This window comes from Psammomys obesus, unplaced genomic scaffold, assembly GCF_907164565.1.
Source record: "Psammomys obesus unplaced genomic scaffold, mPsaObe1.curated_primary_1811, whole genome shotgun sequence".
Classification (NCBI taxonomy): Eukaryota; Metazoa; Chordata; class Mammalia; order Rodentia; family Muridae; genus Psammomys; species Psammomys obesus.
This window is the reverse complement of record NW_026585894.1, coordinates 22,556,843-22,575,930: the sequence shown is the minus strand read 5'-3', so window position 1 is coordinate 22,575,930 and position 19,088 is coordinate 22,556,843. Positions and strand designations below refer to the sequence as shown.

At 38.5% G+C, this 19,088-nt stretch overlaps 1 protein-coding gene across 1 annotated transcript; it reads right to left on the bottom strand.

Moving 5' to 3' along the window:
* Positions 1 to 5,806: 5,806 nt before the first annotated feature.
* Dynlt3 (dynein light chain Tctex-type 3) lies at positions 5,807 to 15,609 on the bottom strand. Its single transcript, XM_055599659.1, has 5 exons — positions 15,534 to 15,609; positions 12,996 to 13,037; positions 8,658 to 8,781; positions 7,951 to 8,028; positions 5,807 to 7,630 (listed from the first exon to the last, which is right to left on the bottom strand). The coding sequence occupies exons 1-5, from the start codon at positions 15,561 to 15,563 to the stop codon at positions 7,554 to 7,556; spliced, it is 351 nt and encodes a 116-aa protein (XP_055455634.1). The 5' UTR covers positions 15,564 to 15,609; the 3' UTR covers positions 5,807 to 7,553.
* Positions 15,610 to 19,088: the final 3,479 nt, after the last annotated feature.

The window sequence follows — 19,088 nt, the reverse complement described above, 5'->3', positions numbered from 1 at the left end:
ATTGGGAGGTAATGAGGCAAGGGGCTATAGATGGATTACAAAGTGAATAAACTGTAATTAATATAAAAATAAAAGTAAAAAATTAAAAGTTAGTCATTGTTTAACTATTTCACCTAAGTAATTTGCAGAATGCAATTTATCCCTTGTCCTCTTGGTGGACCCTCTGGCTTTCTTTTTTTGTTTGTTTGTTTGTTTGTTTGATTTTGAGAGTCTTTTTATGTAGCTCAGACTGACCTGAAACACACTACATAGCTAGGAAAGTCTCAGACTTGCAGTCCTACTGCTTTAGCTTACTTCATTTGTGCAACACCATCCCTGGTATTATTTTCATCTTTTAATTTGCTTTGTAGACACTATTCAAGAGCCTTATTTGCCTTTTCCATTTGTGAGCCACACTACTAGTTCTGTAGCACTGAGACAAAGGAACGAGTCACCTCCATAAAAAAAAAAAAACCTACTAGTGATTCATTGGTCATTAATTCTGTTGAAAAATATGGTCCCCATTAGCATAGTGACAAGTATAGCAGCTGCACACAGTATTGACTTGGCCTTAAGCCCACACTGTAGCTGATTTCATTCCATTCTCTCTGCTCATCGACTATTGGTAGAAATATGTGCGACCACATTATACAATCAATGGTGGTTGCTTGGCTGTGGCTGGAGGGTCCAGCAGAAGCCTAGAACTATTAGAAACTATGGAACTGAGCTAATCTAATCAAATGTTAAGAAGTCAGCTTAATCCAAAATTATGGTAAGGTTTTTTTTTCTTTTTTTCTGTAGTTTTATATGACTCATCAACTTCTATTGGCTTTGACGATAAAAGCTGGTATCCCTTGGACCACCATTATCATCACAAAATGCAATTAGCCTCCAGAAAAAAAGAAAATGCAGGGGAAAGATTCCTAGAGCCTCCATAAGGAGACCCTGTCTCAAAAGTAAAAGTAAAAACAGGGGTTAGAGAGATGGTTCAGCCTTTAAGAGCACTGGTGGCTCTTGTAGAGAAGATCAAGGTTAGATTCCATGCATGTACATGGTAGCTCTCAACTGTCTCTAACTCCAGTTCTGAGGAAACTGACACTCTATTTGGGCTTCCACAGGCACTGGCAGGCATGCAAGCAGTGTGCAGATACCCTTGTCAGCAAAACACCCATACACATAAAGCAATAAGCCCTGAGAACAGGGCTAGGTGTTTGGACCCACTTACTTCAGGATCCTCCCCTCTGGTTCTTGGATTAGGCATCGACCACACCCAAATTCCAATTTCCAAGCACAAACCAAACACAAAGTGACACTTTAATTAAGCAAGGCAAAGAGACAAGGTGGTTAACCCTGAATCAGGCAGAAACAGCAGCAAATGACTTTGCAAGTGTTAATTTTAAGAGGGAAAGGGAGCATTTGCGAAGGGTGTTGTTTCCCTAATTTCTTTCTTGGCCCATTTGTCTTTTGTATACAGGAGGGCTACTGATTTTTTTGAGTTAATTTTGTATCTAGCCACTTTGCTGAAGGTGTTTATCAACTGAAGGAGTTCTCTGGTTGAAGTTTTGGGGTCACTCATATATACTATCATATCATCTACAAATAGTGAAACTCTGACTTCTTCCTTTCCGATTTGTATCACCTTGATAACATAACGTACCTTGCTGTGACTCTAACCAAGCAAGTGAAAGACCTGTTCGAAAAAATAAATAAATAAACTTCAAGTCTCTGAAGAAAGAAATAGAAGATATCAGAAGTTGGAAAGATCTTCCATGCTCACTGATTGGTAGGATTAACATACTGAAAATGGCCATCCTGCGAAAAGCAATCTACAGATTCAATGCAATTCCCATCAAAATACCAACACAATTCTTTACAGACCTTGACAGAACAAATCGTAACTTCATATAGAAAAACAAAAAACCCAGAGTTGCTAAAACGATCCTGTACAACAACAGATCATCTGGAGGTATCTCCATCCCTGTTCTCAAGCTGTACTGCAGAGCAACAGTAATAAAAACTGCATTGTACTGGCATAGAAGCAGAACGGTAGATCAATGGAATCAAATAGAAGACCCAAAAATAAACCCACATATATACAGATAGTTAATTTTTGACAAAGGAGCCAAAACCATACAATGGAAAACTGATAGCATCTTCAACAAATGGTGCTGATCTAACTGGATGTCTACATGTAGAAAAATGGAAATACATCCATATTCATCACCCTGCACAAAACTAAAGGCCAAGTGGATCAAAGCCTCTACATAAAACTAGACACACTAAATCTGTTAGAAGAAAAAGTGGGGAAGAACCTAGAACTCATTGGCACAGATGACAACTTCCTGAAGAGAACACCAACAGCACAGGCGCTAAGATCAACATTCAATAAATGGTACCTCATGAAACTGAAAAGCTTCTGTAAAGCATAGGACACTGTAATCAGAACAAACAACACCCTACAGACTAGGAATGGATCTTCACCAACCCTGTATCCGACAGAGGGCTAAAGTCCAGAATATATAAAGAACTCAAGAAGTTAAAAAGCAACAAATCAAGTAATCTAATTAAAAATGGGGTACAGAGCTAAAGAGAAAATTCTCTGTAGAGGAATATAGAATGGCAGAGAAACACTTAAAGAAATGTTCAACCTCATTAGTCATCAGGGAAATGTAAATCAAAACGACCCTGAGATTTCACCTTACACCCATCAGAATGTCTATGATCAAAAACACTAGGGACAATACATGCTGGAGAGGATGGAGAGAGGGGGGGGGACCCCCCCATTGCTGGTGGGAATGTAAACTTGTACAACCACTTTGGAAATCAATCTGGCACTTTCTCAGACAATTAGGAATAAGCTTCCTCAAGGTACACTCCTAGGCATATATCCAAATATGCTCAAGTATACAACAAGGACATTTACTCAACCATGTTTTTACCAGCTTTATTCGTAATAGCCAGAACCTGGAAACAACCCAGATGCCCCTCAATTGAGGAATGGAACTTTTGGTACTTTTACACACTGGAATACTACTCAGCAATTAAAAACATGGAAATCATGAAATTTGCAGGCACATGGTGGGATCTAGAAAAGATCATCCTGAGTGAGGTATCCTAGAAGGAGAAAGACACACGCAGTATATACTCACCTATAAGTGGATATTAGACATAAAATGTAGGGTAAACATAATAAAATCTGTACACCTAAGGAAGCTAAGCAAGGAGGAGGACCCAGGTTAAGATGATCAATCCTCACTCAGAAAGGCAAACAGGATAGAAATCAGAAGAGAGAGAAAACAGGGAACAGGACAGGAGCCTACCACAGAGAGCCTCTGAAAGACTCTACCCAAAAGTGTATTCAAGCAGATACTGAGGCTCATAACCAAACTTTGTGCAGAGCACAGGGAATCTTATGAAAGAAGGGGGAGATTGTAAGATTTGGAGGGGACAGTAGCTCCACAAGGAGAGCAACAGAACCAAAAATTCTGGGCACAGGGATCTTTTCTGTTACTGATTCTCCAACCAAGGACCATTCATGGAGACAACCTAGAACCCCTCCACAGATGTAGCCCACGGCAGCTCAGTGTCCAAGTGGGTTGTCTATTAAGTGGAACAGGGACTATCTCTGTCATTAATTCAGTGGCTGGCTCTTTGATCACCTCTCCCAGAGGGGGGAGCAGCCTTGCCAAACCACAGAGGAAGACAATGCAGCCATTCCTGATAAGACTTGAGAGGCTCTGTTCAGATGGAAGAGGAGGAGGACCTCCCCTATCAGTGGACTTGAAGAGGGGCATGGGAGGAGATAAAGGAGGGGGGACAGATTGGGAGGGAGTGAAGGAGGGGCTACAGCTGGCATACAAAGTGATAAAAATTGTAATTAATATAAAAAATTAAAATATTAAAGAGCAAAAGGAAGAAGGTCTGTGTTAGGATGAGTTGGTAAATTCTGATTGGGTAATCTAACTGGGATAGTCAAAATAATGAAATGTGAGAGCTGGGCCTTGATGTTTTGGTAGCTGAACCTTAGTGGTCAGCTTCAGGAATGAGTCAGGCATAACAAAGTGGCCAAATAAGGGAAGAGAACTTGGTGTCTGGCTTTAGGAATGTAATCTAATGGCTTAGATCAAGGGAGGGGGAGGGAAAAGGGCAAAGTATGCTAGCTCCATGTTTGCCATTTTCGATCCCGTGTTTGCCATGCTTTGATCTGCTAGAGCCCTTCATTAGAGATATAGTTCAGTGGTAGGATGCTTGCCAATGAGCAGCAGAAGGTCAATGGCTCAATTCTCTATAAAATAAAGAATAAACCTTATAAGGGATGAATGTTTAAGATCATTGCATAGAACCTAGAACCCCTGCCTGGATATAGTCCATGGTAGCTCAGTATCCAAGTGGGTTCTCTAGTAAGGGGAACGGGAACTATTTCTGACATGAACTCAATGGTGAGCTCTTCGATCTCCCCCCCATCCCCTGAGGGAGGAGCAGCCTTGCTAGGCCACAGAAGAGCCAGTCCTGAAGAGACCTGATAAGCTAGGGTCAGATGGAAGGGGAGGAGGACCTCCCTATCAGTGGACTTGGAAAGGGGCAGGAAGGAGATGAAGGAAGGAGGGTGGGATTGGGAGGGAATGAGAGAGGGGGCTATGGCTGGAATACAAAGTAAATAACCTGTGATTAATATAAAAAATAAAAATTAAAAAAATTTAAAAAAGAGTTAAAAAAATTCTGAAAAAAAAGATTATTGCATTGAATACATGGAACATGAATGGAGGAAGGATTAGCAGAAGAGGAAAGGAAACAGCACGAGGTAGGGAAAAAGATGGGTGAACAATGAAAGTATCAGACAAAGATGAACGAAGCATGACACATATGTATGACAATGCCATAAAGAAACCCATGACTTTGTATGCTGACTTAAAATATTCACTGTAAAAGGTAGAAATGGAACTTTACAGAACTAATAAACACAGGACATAGACGTTTCAGTCACAAACATAGCTTCCCCTTTTGAATTATAAAACAAAGTCACCTTGGACAGATTGCAATATGTGAGGAAAGAATTTCAATTCATCTTTAAATTTTGCTTTTATGTGTGCCATAGAAGAGACTTAATCACTTCTCCTTAAATAGTCATATATCTTCTCATTCTTTTTAGTAACTATTATCAAGAACATGTAGCTATTTTTATTCAAACTCAGAAAATGCAAACCTAAAATCATCCTAAGATCACTAGAAATTGCAGTGATGAACACAGGCAGTGGAAACCCATTCAGGGACACATAATTAAGTAACACCCAACTTGGGAAAAAGAACAGAAAAGTGCTCTTTACAGGAGCAAGTGTAATGAGATGTTGCCATTATTTAGGCAGTCTATTAGGGCATTACAAACACAAAATTATAGCTTTCCAAAAACCACACTTAGTGTTTACATGTGAATACACTTATTTTACTTAAAGTCACTAATTTTTAAAATTAAGCAACAGTGCATTTGCAATTTGAAAAATAATATTACTTGCTAAAAAATAATCATTAAAGTTCAAAGGTGGTTACAGAATATATTTTACACTAAGAAAAACTTGGTGTTAAAAATCATAAATAAAATGAATGGAACAGAAGCTATTACTTATATTGTAATGGTAAAGAGAAGATATGGGTAGCAATGATTTTGAGACACAGTTTTGCCTGGTAGCTGATTATGGCCTCACGCTTTTGCTCTTACTGCTTCAGATCCATGTGTTGCCCTTTTGCAATGTATTTACATGGTCCCACTTTTATTTTCCTCCTCCATTTATCCTGATTTTCTGACCACTAAATGATCAACCAGAGCCAAATGTACAGCACAGTAAGATAGTCTTTATTATGTCTTAACTAGAAATAGCAGACAGCAAGCTCACGAGGTATGATCTGATTATTTTAAAATGAGACTTCAATAATCAAAAAATAAGCCTTAACTGCACAGATAGTTTGGTCACTGTTATTATCTCCAGAGGCACAATAGCCAGCAGCATAAAGTAACATAAAGGTAAGGACAAAGAATTTCTGATGTGTCAAAGCTACAGGTCAAAGCCACATTAAACCTGATGTGTCAAAGCCACATTAAAACCTATCTTTGCATTCTTGACGTTACAGTTATTCAGCAAAATGTCAACCAAATGTAGCACTCATATGAGAATCTTGTCTTAATATTGTTGCCACTCTAAGCTCCTCTTTACCCTAAAAAGTCAATGAATCGTGATTTCAGTGCTTACATGGATTGGGTATCAGTGATAATATGCAAAAATGATTTCATTTTCAAGGTTAAATGGCAGACTGACTTTGCATTTGGTGGCCAGCTGTGTACCCTAATATTTGTCTTTGATTTTTTTAAAATAAATTTAACGATATTTCATAAACCCTGAGATATTAGATAACCTGCTAATGATTGTTCACTTTTAATGTATATTCTACTCCATTTGTCCTAACTCCACGTAAGTTTTTTAAATTATTCACACATAGTTGTAACTAACGCAATGATAAAATTTATTACTGTATAGCTAAGACTACTAATATAAGGCCTTTAAGTAAGAGTTGCATATTTTATGTATTTTACTTTGCCAGAAGCAACCCTTAAAATTATTATCTATAATTCTGTCCCCAGTTAGTGCTTTCCTTTTGGTTAGTTCTCTATGGAGGGCCAGACGTTTTTCCTTTCTTTCTTTTATTCTCCTTCAAACATAAACACCAATTTCCCCACTGAATAGCTGCCAAAAGAAACTTAACAGTTGAATACCATGCCATGAGCTGTCTGCCTGGCAGGGAAAGATGCAGACCACACATTCAATAGATACCTGTACCTCATGGAAGGAATGAATTGTAAGGCAGTTATTAGAGTCATATACTGTCAATCATATACTTAACTAATTTTGCTTACCCGGGAGATCTGTTTATCAGATTTAATTCTACCTCAAGTGTAAAGTAAGAAATTGACAAGAAAAATAAATGGATTTGCCAGTTTTTAGGAAAAAGAAACAAATGAGTCACAGTTGCTACCATAACATTTGATGCAGGTGTGGGTGTGGGGGGTGTCAAAATTACTTTCCATGAACAATTCCATGAGGAAAAAAATTAAAATAAACCTGAAAGGTATTATATAATTCATGTACTTTACTCTGCATTTATCCTTGCAGCTTCTTTGTTCACATATTTATCCCTGTTAAAGATAATGTCAGTATCTAAATAGATTTTTCCCATCTCTGTAGGTACATAATGCTAGTGAAAGGCTTATATAAATATAAGATTCTTGTCAGTTTATATTTTTGCATTAATTTTTGGCTAACATTTATATCTTTAAATAGTATGCTATACTATTATGTAGTATATTATGTAGTATATGCTATACTATTATGTAGTATAGCATACTAGATAATCTGCCAACTTCCTATATACTAGACTTCTGCTTACAATATTCAGTTTTTTGTTGCTAGCTTTGAAGCATATTGCACACTTGTCATCTAGTACATTAATAACTAATCATTACTCTTTTTAGAAAGGATACACTTACAAATTTAAGTTAATGGCTTTAACCCAAAATATTTAGTGGGTTACAGGACAATTGCAATCGCAAAAACATTAACAATGCAGTTCATCGTGCGGTTCTCCCATTTTACGGTACAGGTACCTGAAAGCATACAAGAAGAGGACTTTGATATACTAGCAAAACATCAGATTTACCAGGCACAAAGTAACACACACACACACACACACACACAGCTTTCACCTGAGCATGCATGAACACTTACAGCTTTTAGTAATATTTCCTCCAACATATTGTATCTCCACATTTCAAACTAGGCTAAAATTGTCCTTGTGAATAGATACAAAGCAATTTTATTGATACAATCTTTTCAGACTTTAAGTAACGCTACATGACCTTAAGTAGAGCCCTGACTGACTTTGCTGGAATTTTGATTCTAGGTAAATTCATTTAAGACCTCTCACCATCAGACGTAGTATCCCAAAAACAGGAGCTGGCAGTGTGAAAACCAAATGCACTTCTCTGGACCACTGCACAGGTCACTACAAAGAAAGTCATAGAATGACAGTTACTGAAAAAGGAAAGGAATCAAAGTTGATATGTTTGTATTAGAACTCTAAAAGATGAAAAAAAAAGTAACACAAAATAATTGAGCTACTACACTGAAATAGTCTTCTATTTTGAATATTTACCACCATAACCTTCATGGGATTCAGCAATTTCATGGACCATTACTATAACCACCAGCAATTGCAGTGCAGAAAAATTCAGACCAAATTGTGTGCTCTGTACCATTAACAGATTTCAGACAGCAATGCAGGGAATACTTCACTTTGTACTTGGTGTGCTGTTCTTCACAGGTCTATACAGAGGTCTATACAGGGGTCTCTAAGGGAAAGACAGCACTGAAGGGTCTCAGTAGACAAAGAGAACTGATGCTACAAAGGGCAAGCAGTTTAAAGTGCTTTAGCCTGACAGGCCTCCATTTTACACATCATTATGTATTACGTTTAAAGGGATATATAAACACATCATCATGTATTAATTGAGTCCTACAATATCAGTGCTCAACTACAGTGCCTATCATTCAGATACATCCTCAAAATTCAGAGAAAATAAGAAAGATAAAGGTATGTAAACTAGTGAGGACGGACACCATAGCAATACTTACCGATGTACTTATAAGCTTTTCCCAGCTTAACCAAATGTGATATGGATTGCTCTACTATGTTTGCAGTCCATTGATTGATGTTTTCCTGATTGTAGTCCTCACCTCCCAAGATTCCATCAACACACTAGGAGAGGACAGCTTAATTAGCCAAAAATGAACCAAATTTTACTTACACCGCAAGCAAAATTCATTCGAGGCATCACCCACTAATGCCTAACAGAAAATCCGCATTTACTAAATGTTTGTTCTCTGTTTAAGTGTTTTCTAAGTATCTTCACAAGTCTTATCTCATCCCATGAAATAGTACAGGTCATATGAAGATAAATTTGCCAAAGCCTCTGTGGTACAGAGCCTAATCTAGCAGATATTCCAGTAAAAGAACTCTAATGTTTATAACACATGGAAAACAAATCATAACCAGTAAGTGATTTAAAAATGATTGGAAGATTAAGGGAAGATAGTTCTAAATGGTTATAGAGTGGCTTTGAAACAGATAAGTTTAAAACTAGGGTTCAGTTCTCTGGATGATAATCCCATTCGTGATCTATAATTAATTGCTTGGCTTCAAAACAAACAATACACCTGCCAGTGATAGTAAATAAAGATACTATAGAAACAGAAAGTCAAATAACAACCTTCCCTGATTACTTGCATGCATTTTTAACACCTGATTTAGAGCAATGGCTTTAATATCCCTGTCCTTGGCCTGAAGGCCAGATCTATACCAGTCTGTTATGGAACCCTTAGCAAATGATTTACCACCTTTAAGCCACTATTTCCCAGACTGGGGGGAGATGAGCAAGCACAGAGTGAATGAAATCCTGACTAATGTGTGCTTCTGACAGGGATACAGCCATGTCAAGGACTCCATAGCCTCAGACCCATGGGAAAAATGGCTAAGCCTCCCCTGTTTCCCCCACCAAGTTAAGCCTCAAAAAAGGTATTAAAGCCTTCCTCTGGTCCACATGCAGATGTTGATAGTGTGTAGACAAGGTCCACTATAGCTTTCTCTCCTAGATGTTTACAGCTTGAAGGATGCTCCACTACAGAGACTCTTCCTGCAAAGATTAGCTAAACCTGCCTCTTTATTTGGCCGTATATAATAACCCGCCTCCTCTTTGGGTGTAGTAACCCTGTCTCCTTGCTCAACTCTACTTAATAAACAAGCAGAAATTCTTAGATGCTGCTGATTCTCGGTCAGAAAGCTTACTGCACCTGATCCCGGCTTTGCTACCCATGTGTCTGTCTGTATGCTTCTCTTTTCTTCTTCATTCCTCCATTGCCCCCAGGCAAGTCCCTGGAGTTATGTACCTGATTCTTACAGAGAGAACAGTGTCACCTTCTCAGATGATAAAGGGATGAAATGAAAAAATGAATAGCCAGTCCTCAATCACTGTGACTGGCATAGAATGAGGCCATAGATAACTATTATTATCACTCTACTTGTTGATGCTGCTATTTGATATTTCAGGCGATAGAGCTTGAAAAATAAACAATAAAATTGGTTTCAGAATCTAGATCAAAGCACACAATTATGAATGTGTCTTCACTGACTGCAACTGGGTTATAGTAAAGATTTATAAAGAGGCTCATTATTAATATGGAAACTCCAGTTGGGTATTATAAAATATAATATAATACAATATACAATATGTAAAGATAAAATGTTAATTCAAAGGGGTTAATGGAAATAAAGTGAGGCAAATTACTTTTGGAATTTCAATAACATGGCAGAGGAGAAGTGTCCTAAAAAACAGAAGAATAGATTCTTAGTTTTTATCATTACCAAGTTAATAACCTTGGGAAAAACCTTTCCACTATCCACATGGCCTTTTCTTAATGGAAAAGTATGAGCACACCATTGTTTATTTTTGTGGTTGTTGTTTTAGGTCATTTACTAGCACCACTTAAATTCTGCTCCAAACAACACAAAATACTATAAGGATGTCAACAGCCCTGCTGATTAATATTAATGAGTATTTAGGCTAACTAATTACCATCAACCCTGAAAGACACTAATGTGAATCAGAGGTTTAAATAGTTATGCATTCCCCCAGGGCAAAGCTCAGGACTTGGACACACAGCAAGTATTGAATAAATGTTGTTGAAGCAGTACTGGGTTTTATGTATTTTCTGGATATTCTAAATTGAACATGGTTTTGAGTTTAAGTCATTTATAATAAAATTTTTCTCTAAGGAAGTTTTAAGCATTGAGGAAATTCTATCACTCACTAAGTAAAATGTCATCTAGTACTAGTTCATGAATGGCCCTAAAAGCTCAGCAGTGAAAGTAAATTAGCAGGTAGATCTCAGAGCAAGAAATTAAAAGAAGCCAACAGTGGGGGAGCATGCCTTTGATCCCAAACTCGGGGAGGCAGAGACAGGTGGATCTTTGTGAGCTCAAGGCCAGACTGGTCTACAGAGAAAGTCCCAGGACAGCCAAGGCTTCATAGAGAAACCCTGTCTTAAAAAAAAAAAAAAAACACAAACAAAAACAAGCAAGCAAGCAAACAAACAAAAGAAAAATGAAATTAAAAGAGAATAAAATAAGTATGGAATAAAACAGAAATGACTATTGAAATTATGGAATTATCTAGGATGGTCTGAAATATTTTAAAACAGTATTTGTACCTTCAAGCATGTTCAGCCCCTTACTGGAAATATTTTAGTGGCATAGAAAGGTGACTCAAGAAACAAAGACAAAGAAGAACAGCAACAAGTTCCCCAAAACAACCTGTAATGACCTGAGATACTTTATTCAATTAAACAACTTATACAGCTAACCATATTCTTGGGTTATATTTCAGTAAAATTCATACTCTAAAATGCATCTAGTAAGCTGGGTGCAGTGGTGTATGTCTATAATTTTAATGCTTGAGAGTCTGAGGCAGGTGTATGTCAACTTGGAGGCCAATTTGGCTACATAATAGCACTTTATATCAAAACCCCAAAAGAAACAAAGGAGAAATAAAATGAATTTAGTAGTTTCTAGTATCACTTAACTACGAACGCACACACACACACAGTCTTTAACATTCTTGACCTCTTATTCCATCCATCATTTCTTCCTCCAGAAATGGAGTAAGTTAAACGGTTGGTGAGTGATCAGCATTGTTCAACCATACCCATCTGAGAAAAACCACATTCCTAATCATCTTGGTGTTAGATTGCCACTTCTCCTTCCATTTACACCCAGTCCAAAGAGACACATTGTCCTGTGTTTCTCCCTGTTGACTCAAACTTTCCCTTGTGTGCACATAAACCCAGTATTGCAAGTTCTGAACTGATCTATGGTTAGTAAAACACAATGTAAACATCAACCTGTATTTATATATAATAAAGACAGTGTTTTGTTCTTTCAAGTGTCTTTTCATATGGCTCAGAACTTGGGTAAGGAAAATATATTAAAGTGACTCTACCTAAAGACCCAGCATCTTTTGCTTTATGTCCAATAACCAAAGACACTCTCTCTTGACATTCTACTTTGAAAAATAAGATTATCACTGCTTCTCCCTTCTAATTGTTTTTCCTTGTGCTGACATTGTGAAGGCACTGAAAACATGTGCATTTTATTTTAACTAAATATTCCTAGATCTATAGTTTTATAATACAGTCTGGCTATTTTAAATAATTAAGTATTCTAATACACAATTCTTCAACTCTTAAAATGCAGGAATGTTTTTAGTGTTGCCTAGCCCTCTGGGTCGTTGAGCCAATCCTACTTGTACAAGGTGTAGCTGAGATCTGGATGAGACTATAGCCTTAGTGCAATCAGGCAAGTCAAAAACTGTGTCCAGATGAATTAATAGCACACACACATAACGCCCAGAAGGTGGAGCCAATCCTGCCCAGACAGAACTCAGTCAGGGCTAGCCACAGGTCCCAAGAACCACACCCACAAGTGAAGGCTGCCTTGTAAACCAGCTCAGGTTTTTCTTAATTAGGATCTGGCAGAGTTAAGAATGACTCTGGACTTTTAAAGTGCCCTTACAGTATCTTATCCACAGAATAGTCTATATTGATAACACTAGAATCAGTAAAGGTCCTCAGCATCTTTTCTTTCTGTAGATGTGAAACAGAGCTTCAGTGTGTCTTTCAGAAAAAGTCCAACTAGACCTCCCTGCATGCAAAAGACCACACACACACACACACACACACACACACACACACACACACACACCCCTACAAAGACTGATTACATATTTTAAAGCTTGGTGGTTTAACATTAACATTTCTAGCTTTGGCCTGGCAAATTAAAAAAGAAAAACAACCAAAAATAGAATTTAAAAGTTTTCCATCAACACAACACTCTTTGAGAGAACAGCAAATAAAACTCACCTCTTTGACTATATTATGTGCTTCCTCAGGATTGAAGCCAACCTAAAGAGAAACCACATGATAAAACTGCTTTTAGCACAGGCTTCCCTTTATTCATAACTATGGCAAAATACAGGATACCCTCAGCTGTTCTAAAAAACTGAAAGCGATAGTGACAGAAAACCATAGTGCTAGGAGCATCAGGTCTGCAAGGATGCTGATCCTACTCCCTGTAGATTCAGAGCCATTAGAATTGGGCAGGGCCTAGGCAAATACTTTTTTGAAAAGTGCTTTTACAATAGTGATTCTAATGAACATTCTAGATAATCATCACATTATAAAGTTTAAGAAATTATCATGTGATAGCTATAAATGATGTCGGTTGTGTGTATCAGTATACACAAAATCATTTCAGCTAGATAAAGTGACCTATAAAGAAGAATGTGCTCAACTGTCATTTTCAATTATATTGTGAACTGATGTGAGACAAACCAATGCCTTCCCAAATTAAAGATTAAAGCAATAATCTGCCAGTAGAAATTGATGTCATTTTAATTGTATGAATTGGTCTTTCACTTTTCTGGAGAAGTTTTTTAGAATCTTGGGTTAACAACAATTTTCAATGATATCTAAGTGTCTTCTAGTGCAGAACTAGGAAGTTATGTGATAAAACTGGAAGATGAGCCAAGTTGCTTTAAGTAATACAAGAATTATTTCCATGAAGATATTTTGGATGCACTGGGATAGCAACACTTCTGTGTTTTAAAAATGCTATTCTGAGACTGATACTCTAACCAAGGACCATTCATGGAGATAACCTAGAACCCCTGCACAGATGTAGCCCATGGCAGCTCAGTCTCCAAGTGGGTTCCCTAGTAGGGAGAACAGAGACTGTCTCTGTCATGAACTCAGTGGCTGGCTCTTTGATCACTTCCCCCAGCGGGCGTGGGAGGGGGAGGGGATAGCCTTACTAGGCCACAGAGGATACAATGCAGCCAGTCCTGATGAGACCTGTGATAGGCTAGGGTCAGATGGACGGGGAAGAAGACCTCCCCTATCAGTGGACTGGGAGAGAGGCATAGGAGGAGATGAGGAAGGGAGGGTGGGAATGGGAGGGGAAGAGGGAGGGGGTACAGCTGGGATACAAAGTGAATAAACTATAATCAATATAAAAAGTAAAAATTTAATTTAAAAAAAGCTATGCAACTTAAAACTACTTGAAATAAGTAAATTCTGAAGTTATGTTTTAAATACTGATTTCCCTATTTTAACCCTATTAATTATGCTATAAAAATTTCCACCATCACCCTAAAAAAGGGCAGGGAGATGAAAAATCTAAATATTTGGAGGCATTATGAAAAGAGGTCTATTTTAGCCCTATGATAAATTGCCATTTTGACTTCAAAAATTGGACTAAGAAATAAAGAATGCACATTTCACTAACGGTAATAACGTCAGATGCTTTCTATCTTTTTTTCTGGTACTGGGGATGGAACTTGGGGCCTAGCATTCTACCAATGAGCTATTTCTCCGCTCCCATTTCTTTTGAAATTACTTGTATTTAGGAAGTAGTGCAGAACAGACCCCCTTGCACCTTTGCTAGGAAGTAAATTTGAGGAAGAGACCGTGTAATTGGCGGCAAGTCTTTACTTCTAACATTAGTATGCTCCACCACTGACCTACAAGTATTCGTGCTCTCTGCAACACAGAATCTTCTGCAGAAACTCACATCCTGAAAGTTCCCATTGGACCAAAAGCCCCTTACAAGGATCATCTCACATTGTGCCTCCACCAGGTCTCACCTTTCATTTTCCTGTATCACTCACCGGTGGCTACCACTGGACAGAAAACATCTGTTTACTCCATCTTTGAAAACTCTTACAGGCTGTGCTGCAATTCAACAGGCCTCATAATACAAGTGCTTGAAACAAGGGCTGAAGTGTGAAGACAATGATCTGGGTTCAAATGGAACATCTGTCATTCCTAGCAGTTTGAACTTGGGGCCTATCACTAGGTCACCAAGAAAAGTCAGTTTCCGTTGGTAACAGGAAAATAAGCGACAACATGGAGTTCTGGTGCAGCCTTAGGGAAACCTGAATCAGTGAGCAAGGGCTTTTAATCCATAAAGCACTTCCTTTAGCCATTTCTGGGGAGAGTTCCCAGGAAACAGAGCCATCTTGCAATGCTCAAGACTCAAATAGGTGGAGGAAACAAACAGGACTAGTTTCTCAGGCCTGCACCGCAAACGGGCGGGGCTCGCCAACGCCCGCCCACGCATCCCAGGTTAGGCCCTCCCTAAACCTACTGGGTCCTCAGAGACCCTACCGATAGCCCCCCAAGCACTTTCGGTCACTCAGACCATCGCGATGATCAGCCCACCCTCAGGATCTCCTAGACAAGAAAACAGAGAGGCTTAAGGGCAAGAAGGATCCCGGCCCCGCGAAGTAGACCCAGGCTCACGGGACACGGCATCCTAACTCCCCCAGCATTAAGAGACCACCCGGCAGTGTCCACACAGCCTGGTGAGCAGGGATCTTCCTGGAGTCAGAGGGGCGGTACCTCATCGCAGGGCCCTTGGTATTCCTCCATTGTGTCTTTGGCAGTCCCCGGGGGGAGGAGCAAAGCGGCCGTTGAGCTTTGCGGCCGCGCACTGGCCTCCCCGGAAACCCCGCCTCTATTTAGGGCCCAAGGCTTTTGTTTACGTAGGCCCCGCCTTTCTTTCGCAATGGAGCAAGCTTGCCGGGATCTGCTGGGGACCTGGGTCAAAGGACAGGGAGGGGAGGGAGGGGCTCATGGGGGGATACAAAATGAATAAAGTGTAATTAATAAAAAAAATAAAAGATTAAAAAAAAAAAAAGGACAGGGAGGAGGAGCTCTAATTTAGTTGTGCCGCTTAGCAAGGATGAGGGTGTCTCCTAGTCCTAGAGTGCACTTCAGACCAGGTTAGTCTTCTGAAAATAAGGGGTGCATATTAAGAAGAGCTCGAATGGTGTCCACGGGATTAGTTAGGATGTCATGTGTCAGCCAGTCTAGACTCAGCACAAGTGGTTTAGAGCTCACTGCTGTGGCCCTGTGCACAAAATTCGTTCAAGTGTAGCACCTGAGCAAATAACTTTGATTTCTCCGTGTACTAGTTACTGACTTTGAAAACTCCCCCACAGATTCAGTTTTTTTCCTTATGATAAACAACAAACAAAAAAACAAAGCTTAGTTTTAAATAACTTAAGCTCCTGCCTTCAGATTAAGGTGGTCCAACTTTGCTAATGCCTCTAGGTAGCTACCACAAAACAAAGCAAAGCAATTCTTTCTGGATGAATATATATATACAAATTAGATTTATATTTTTCACATACACTCAGTGCACAATTAAAACACAAGTATGTTCATAAAGAATCAAACCCACATTATCAGAACAGTGGACAATAAAAAGAGCCCATTAAGGATCTAGATGCTACAATTTTTCAGAGATACTTTATAGTAGTTTTTTTTTTTTTTTTACTATATTCACAAGATTGGGCATCTTATTCAACAACTGAAAACTATTTTAAAAATCCATATTAAATTTCTAGAAGTAGAAACTACAGTGTCAACAAATAAGCCTGCCAAACTTACAGGATGGCTTCTTTAGAAGTTGAGACAAAGCTGGAGGTATAACTAGCGATATTTTTTAAAAACACTGTTCTAGGGGTTAGAGAGGTTAAGATCACTTGCTGCTCTTGCAAAAGACCCAAGTTCAGTTCCCATCACCCATCTGGTGACTCAGAACCATCTGTAACTCTCGTTCCAAGGGATCCAATGCCTTCTTCTGAACTCTGTGGGCACCAGGAACTCACATGGTGTTTGCTGTAGTAAATAGACAAAGTTAGGCTAAATACTCATACACATAAAATAAATCTACCAAAAATTGGTTCAGGCTGGGTGTGGCATGCACCTTTAATTTCAGCATTTGGGAAGCAGAGTCAGGTTTAGTTCTGAGAGTCTGAGGTCAGTCTAATCTACCTAGTAAATTCCATGCCAGCCATAGCTACATAGTAAGACCTTGACTCAAAATTAATTAAAAATTGGCCTGAAAAAGATTTCAGGAGTGAGGATGGAGAATGGACACAAAATTCCACCCATGCAAGAGGAGCTACAGTGGGCAGGTGAGCTTCTAGGAGACAGCCCACCATTTTTCTCAGCTGTAATGGATGAACCTTGGAGAGGCAGAGCCTCAGCGCTTCATCTCCAGATTGCTTCATGCTGCTGATGTGCCTTCTCGTGTTTGTCATTGCTAATATTCCTCATAAATCTTGTGTGGTGTGATTGGGCATGGGGAGACCCTCACAGTCTATATATAGTCTGGTGTAATTGTTTTCTGAGTGACAGTCACTCATTTGGGCAATTTTCCTATAGAACAATATGAAGATGAATTTTCATGAAACAATATTGTTTAGATAAATTAATGATGTTACCGAATTCTTGATTTGATTTAAACAGTTTTAGAAAGTTAGGTTAAGATTTTTTTTTTTTTTTGTCCGTGGCTCTAATGTAGAAAATCTTGAGGAACAAATTGAGGTTCAGAAAAGCACACTCCGATTAGTTGAGTTAGGGACCTTTTGAGGTTAAGTAGCAAGAACAATAGCCCAAATGATCACTGGATGACATGACTCTCTTACTGAAGCTGGGCTGGTGATTAAGGTGATTAATATCATGTACCCCTTTTGCCATCAGTTTCCTGATATGATTCAATAAAAATTTTAATGAGTAGATGTGCACCTTAAGGATGTAGAGTAGAAAAGGTTGGTTTTTTATATAAAAGTTTAAATTTGTGATTCTTTTGATCTTTTTGTAAGATTACTTTTTAAGATAATTGATTCTTTCTTTGTAACTGAAAATTGCAGTCTGCCAGTAAGAGAAACTGGCTGGAAAAATTACCTTGCTTTCCCACATTTTGCAAATCTATAACAAGTTGCTTAGTTACAAGTGTATGTAGGTTCTTGGGAATAATTTATTTTTCACCAATAATATGTAAAATTTTTGGTCATGTGAGGGCATTTGGGAACATTTATTTTCTAACTATACTCATTGTATTTGTTCACTTAAAGAAAAATAGAATGGAACTATATTGTGATTTTTGGACTGCTTCAAAGATTTTGCTGGGATACATACAGTGTGGGAGAAAAATCAGTGTTGTTGGAGACTTTGGAGTTTGCTCCATCCACCAGATGTGTATATGTATATACGTGTACAGGTATAGATGTGTACAGGTATATACGTATATAAAGTTGTTAGAACTTGCTCATTGAAACTTTTTTTTCACCCATTGTGTGAATGTGTATGTATGCATGTATGTATGTATGCATGGATGTATGGATGGATATATGAAGTTATTGAAGCTTCTTGGAGCTTACTCATTAGAGCTTCTCTTGCTTCATGCATCTAGTGTGTGTGTGTGTGTGTGTGTGTGTGTATGTGTGTGTGTGGTCTTTTTTTTCCTCCTCCTTTCCTTTCCTTTTCTCTAGTCATTGGCTACTATCAGTAGCAGCCCCTCTTGGTTACAATAAGTTCCGGCCTGGAGAATCAAGCCTTTTACCCTCATAAAAAAAAGTCTGCTGTGTGATCAGTCACCAGTTACACAGTACTGGCCCCCAGCTGTCAACTCTACTCCACCTCAGTTTACTCTGTGGTATGTAAGCTGGCCTTTTTTACAATTTACACTTCTGGTAAAGGGGAAAACAGTGTTCTTCAATAGAGTGTCACTGGGTATATCAAGCACAGTCCAGAACAGACCTCATGTCCAGGAGTAGCTGCCCGTCACAAAAGGTATTCTGGGTTTGTGTGCTTTTTTGGTGTTGTTGTTGTTTTTTTTAATCTTACTGGTTTTCTTTTTTTTGTTTGTTTGTTTATTTTGATTTTTCATTTTTGGTTGTTTATATTGAGAAAGTGTGTGAGAATATATAGATGAGTAGGTAGAGCAGTGAGTGGGAAAGATCTGGGTGACTTGGGGAAAGGGAAAGAGTCTGATCACAATGCATTTATATGAAGAGATATTTAATAAAAATAAAATTGCTCTGAATAAAATATTCAAAATGAAGCAATATTTAAATAAATGTGAAATACAGTAAGAAGTAGAGA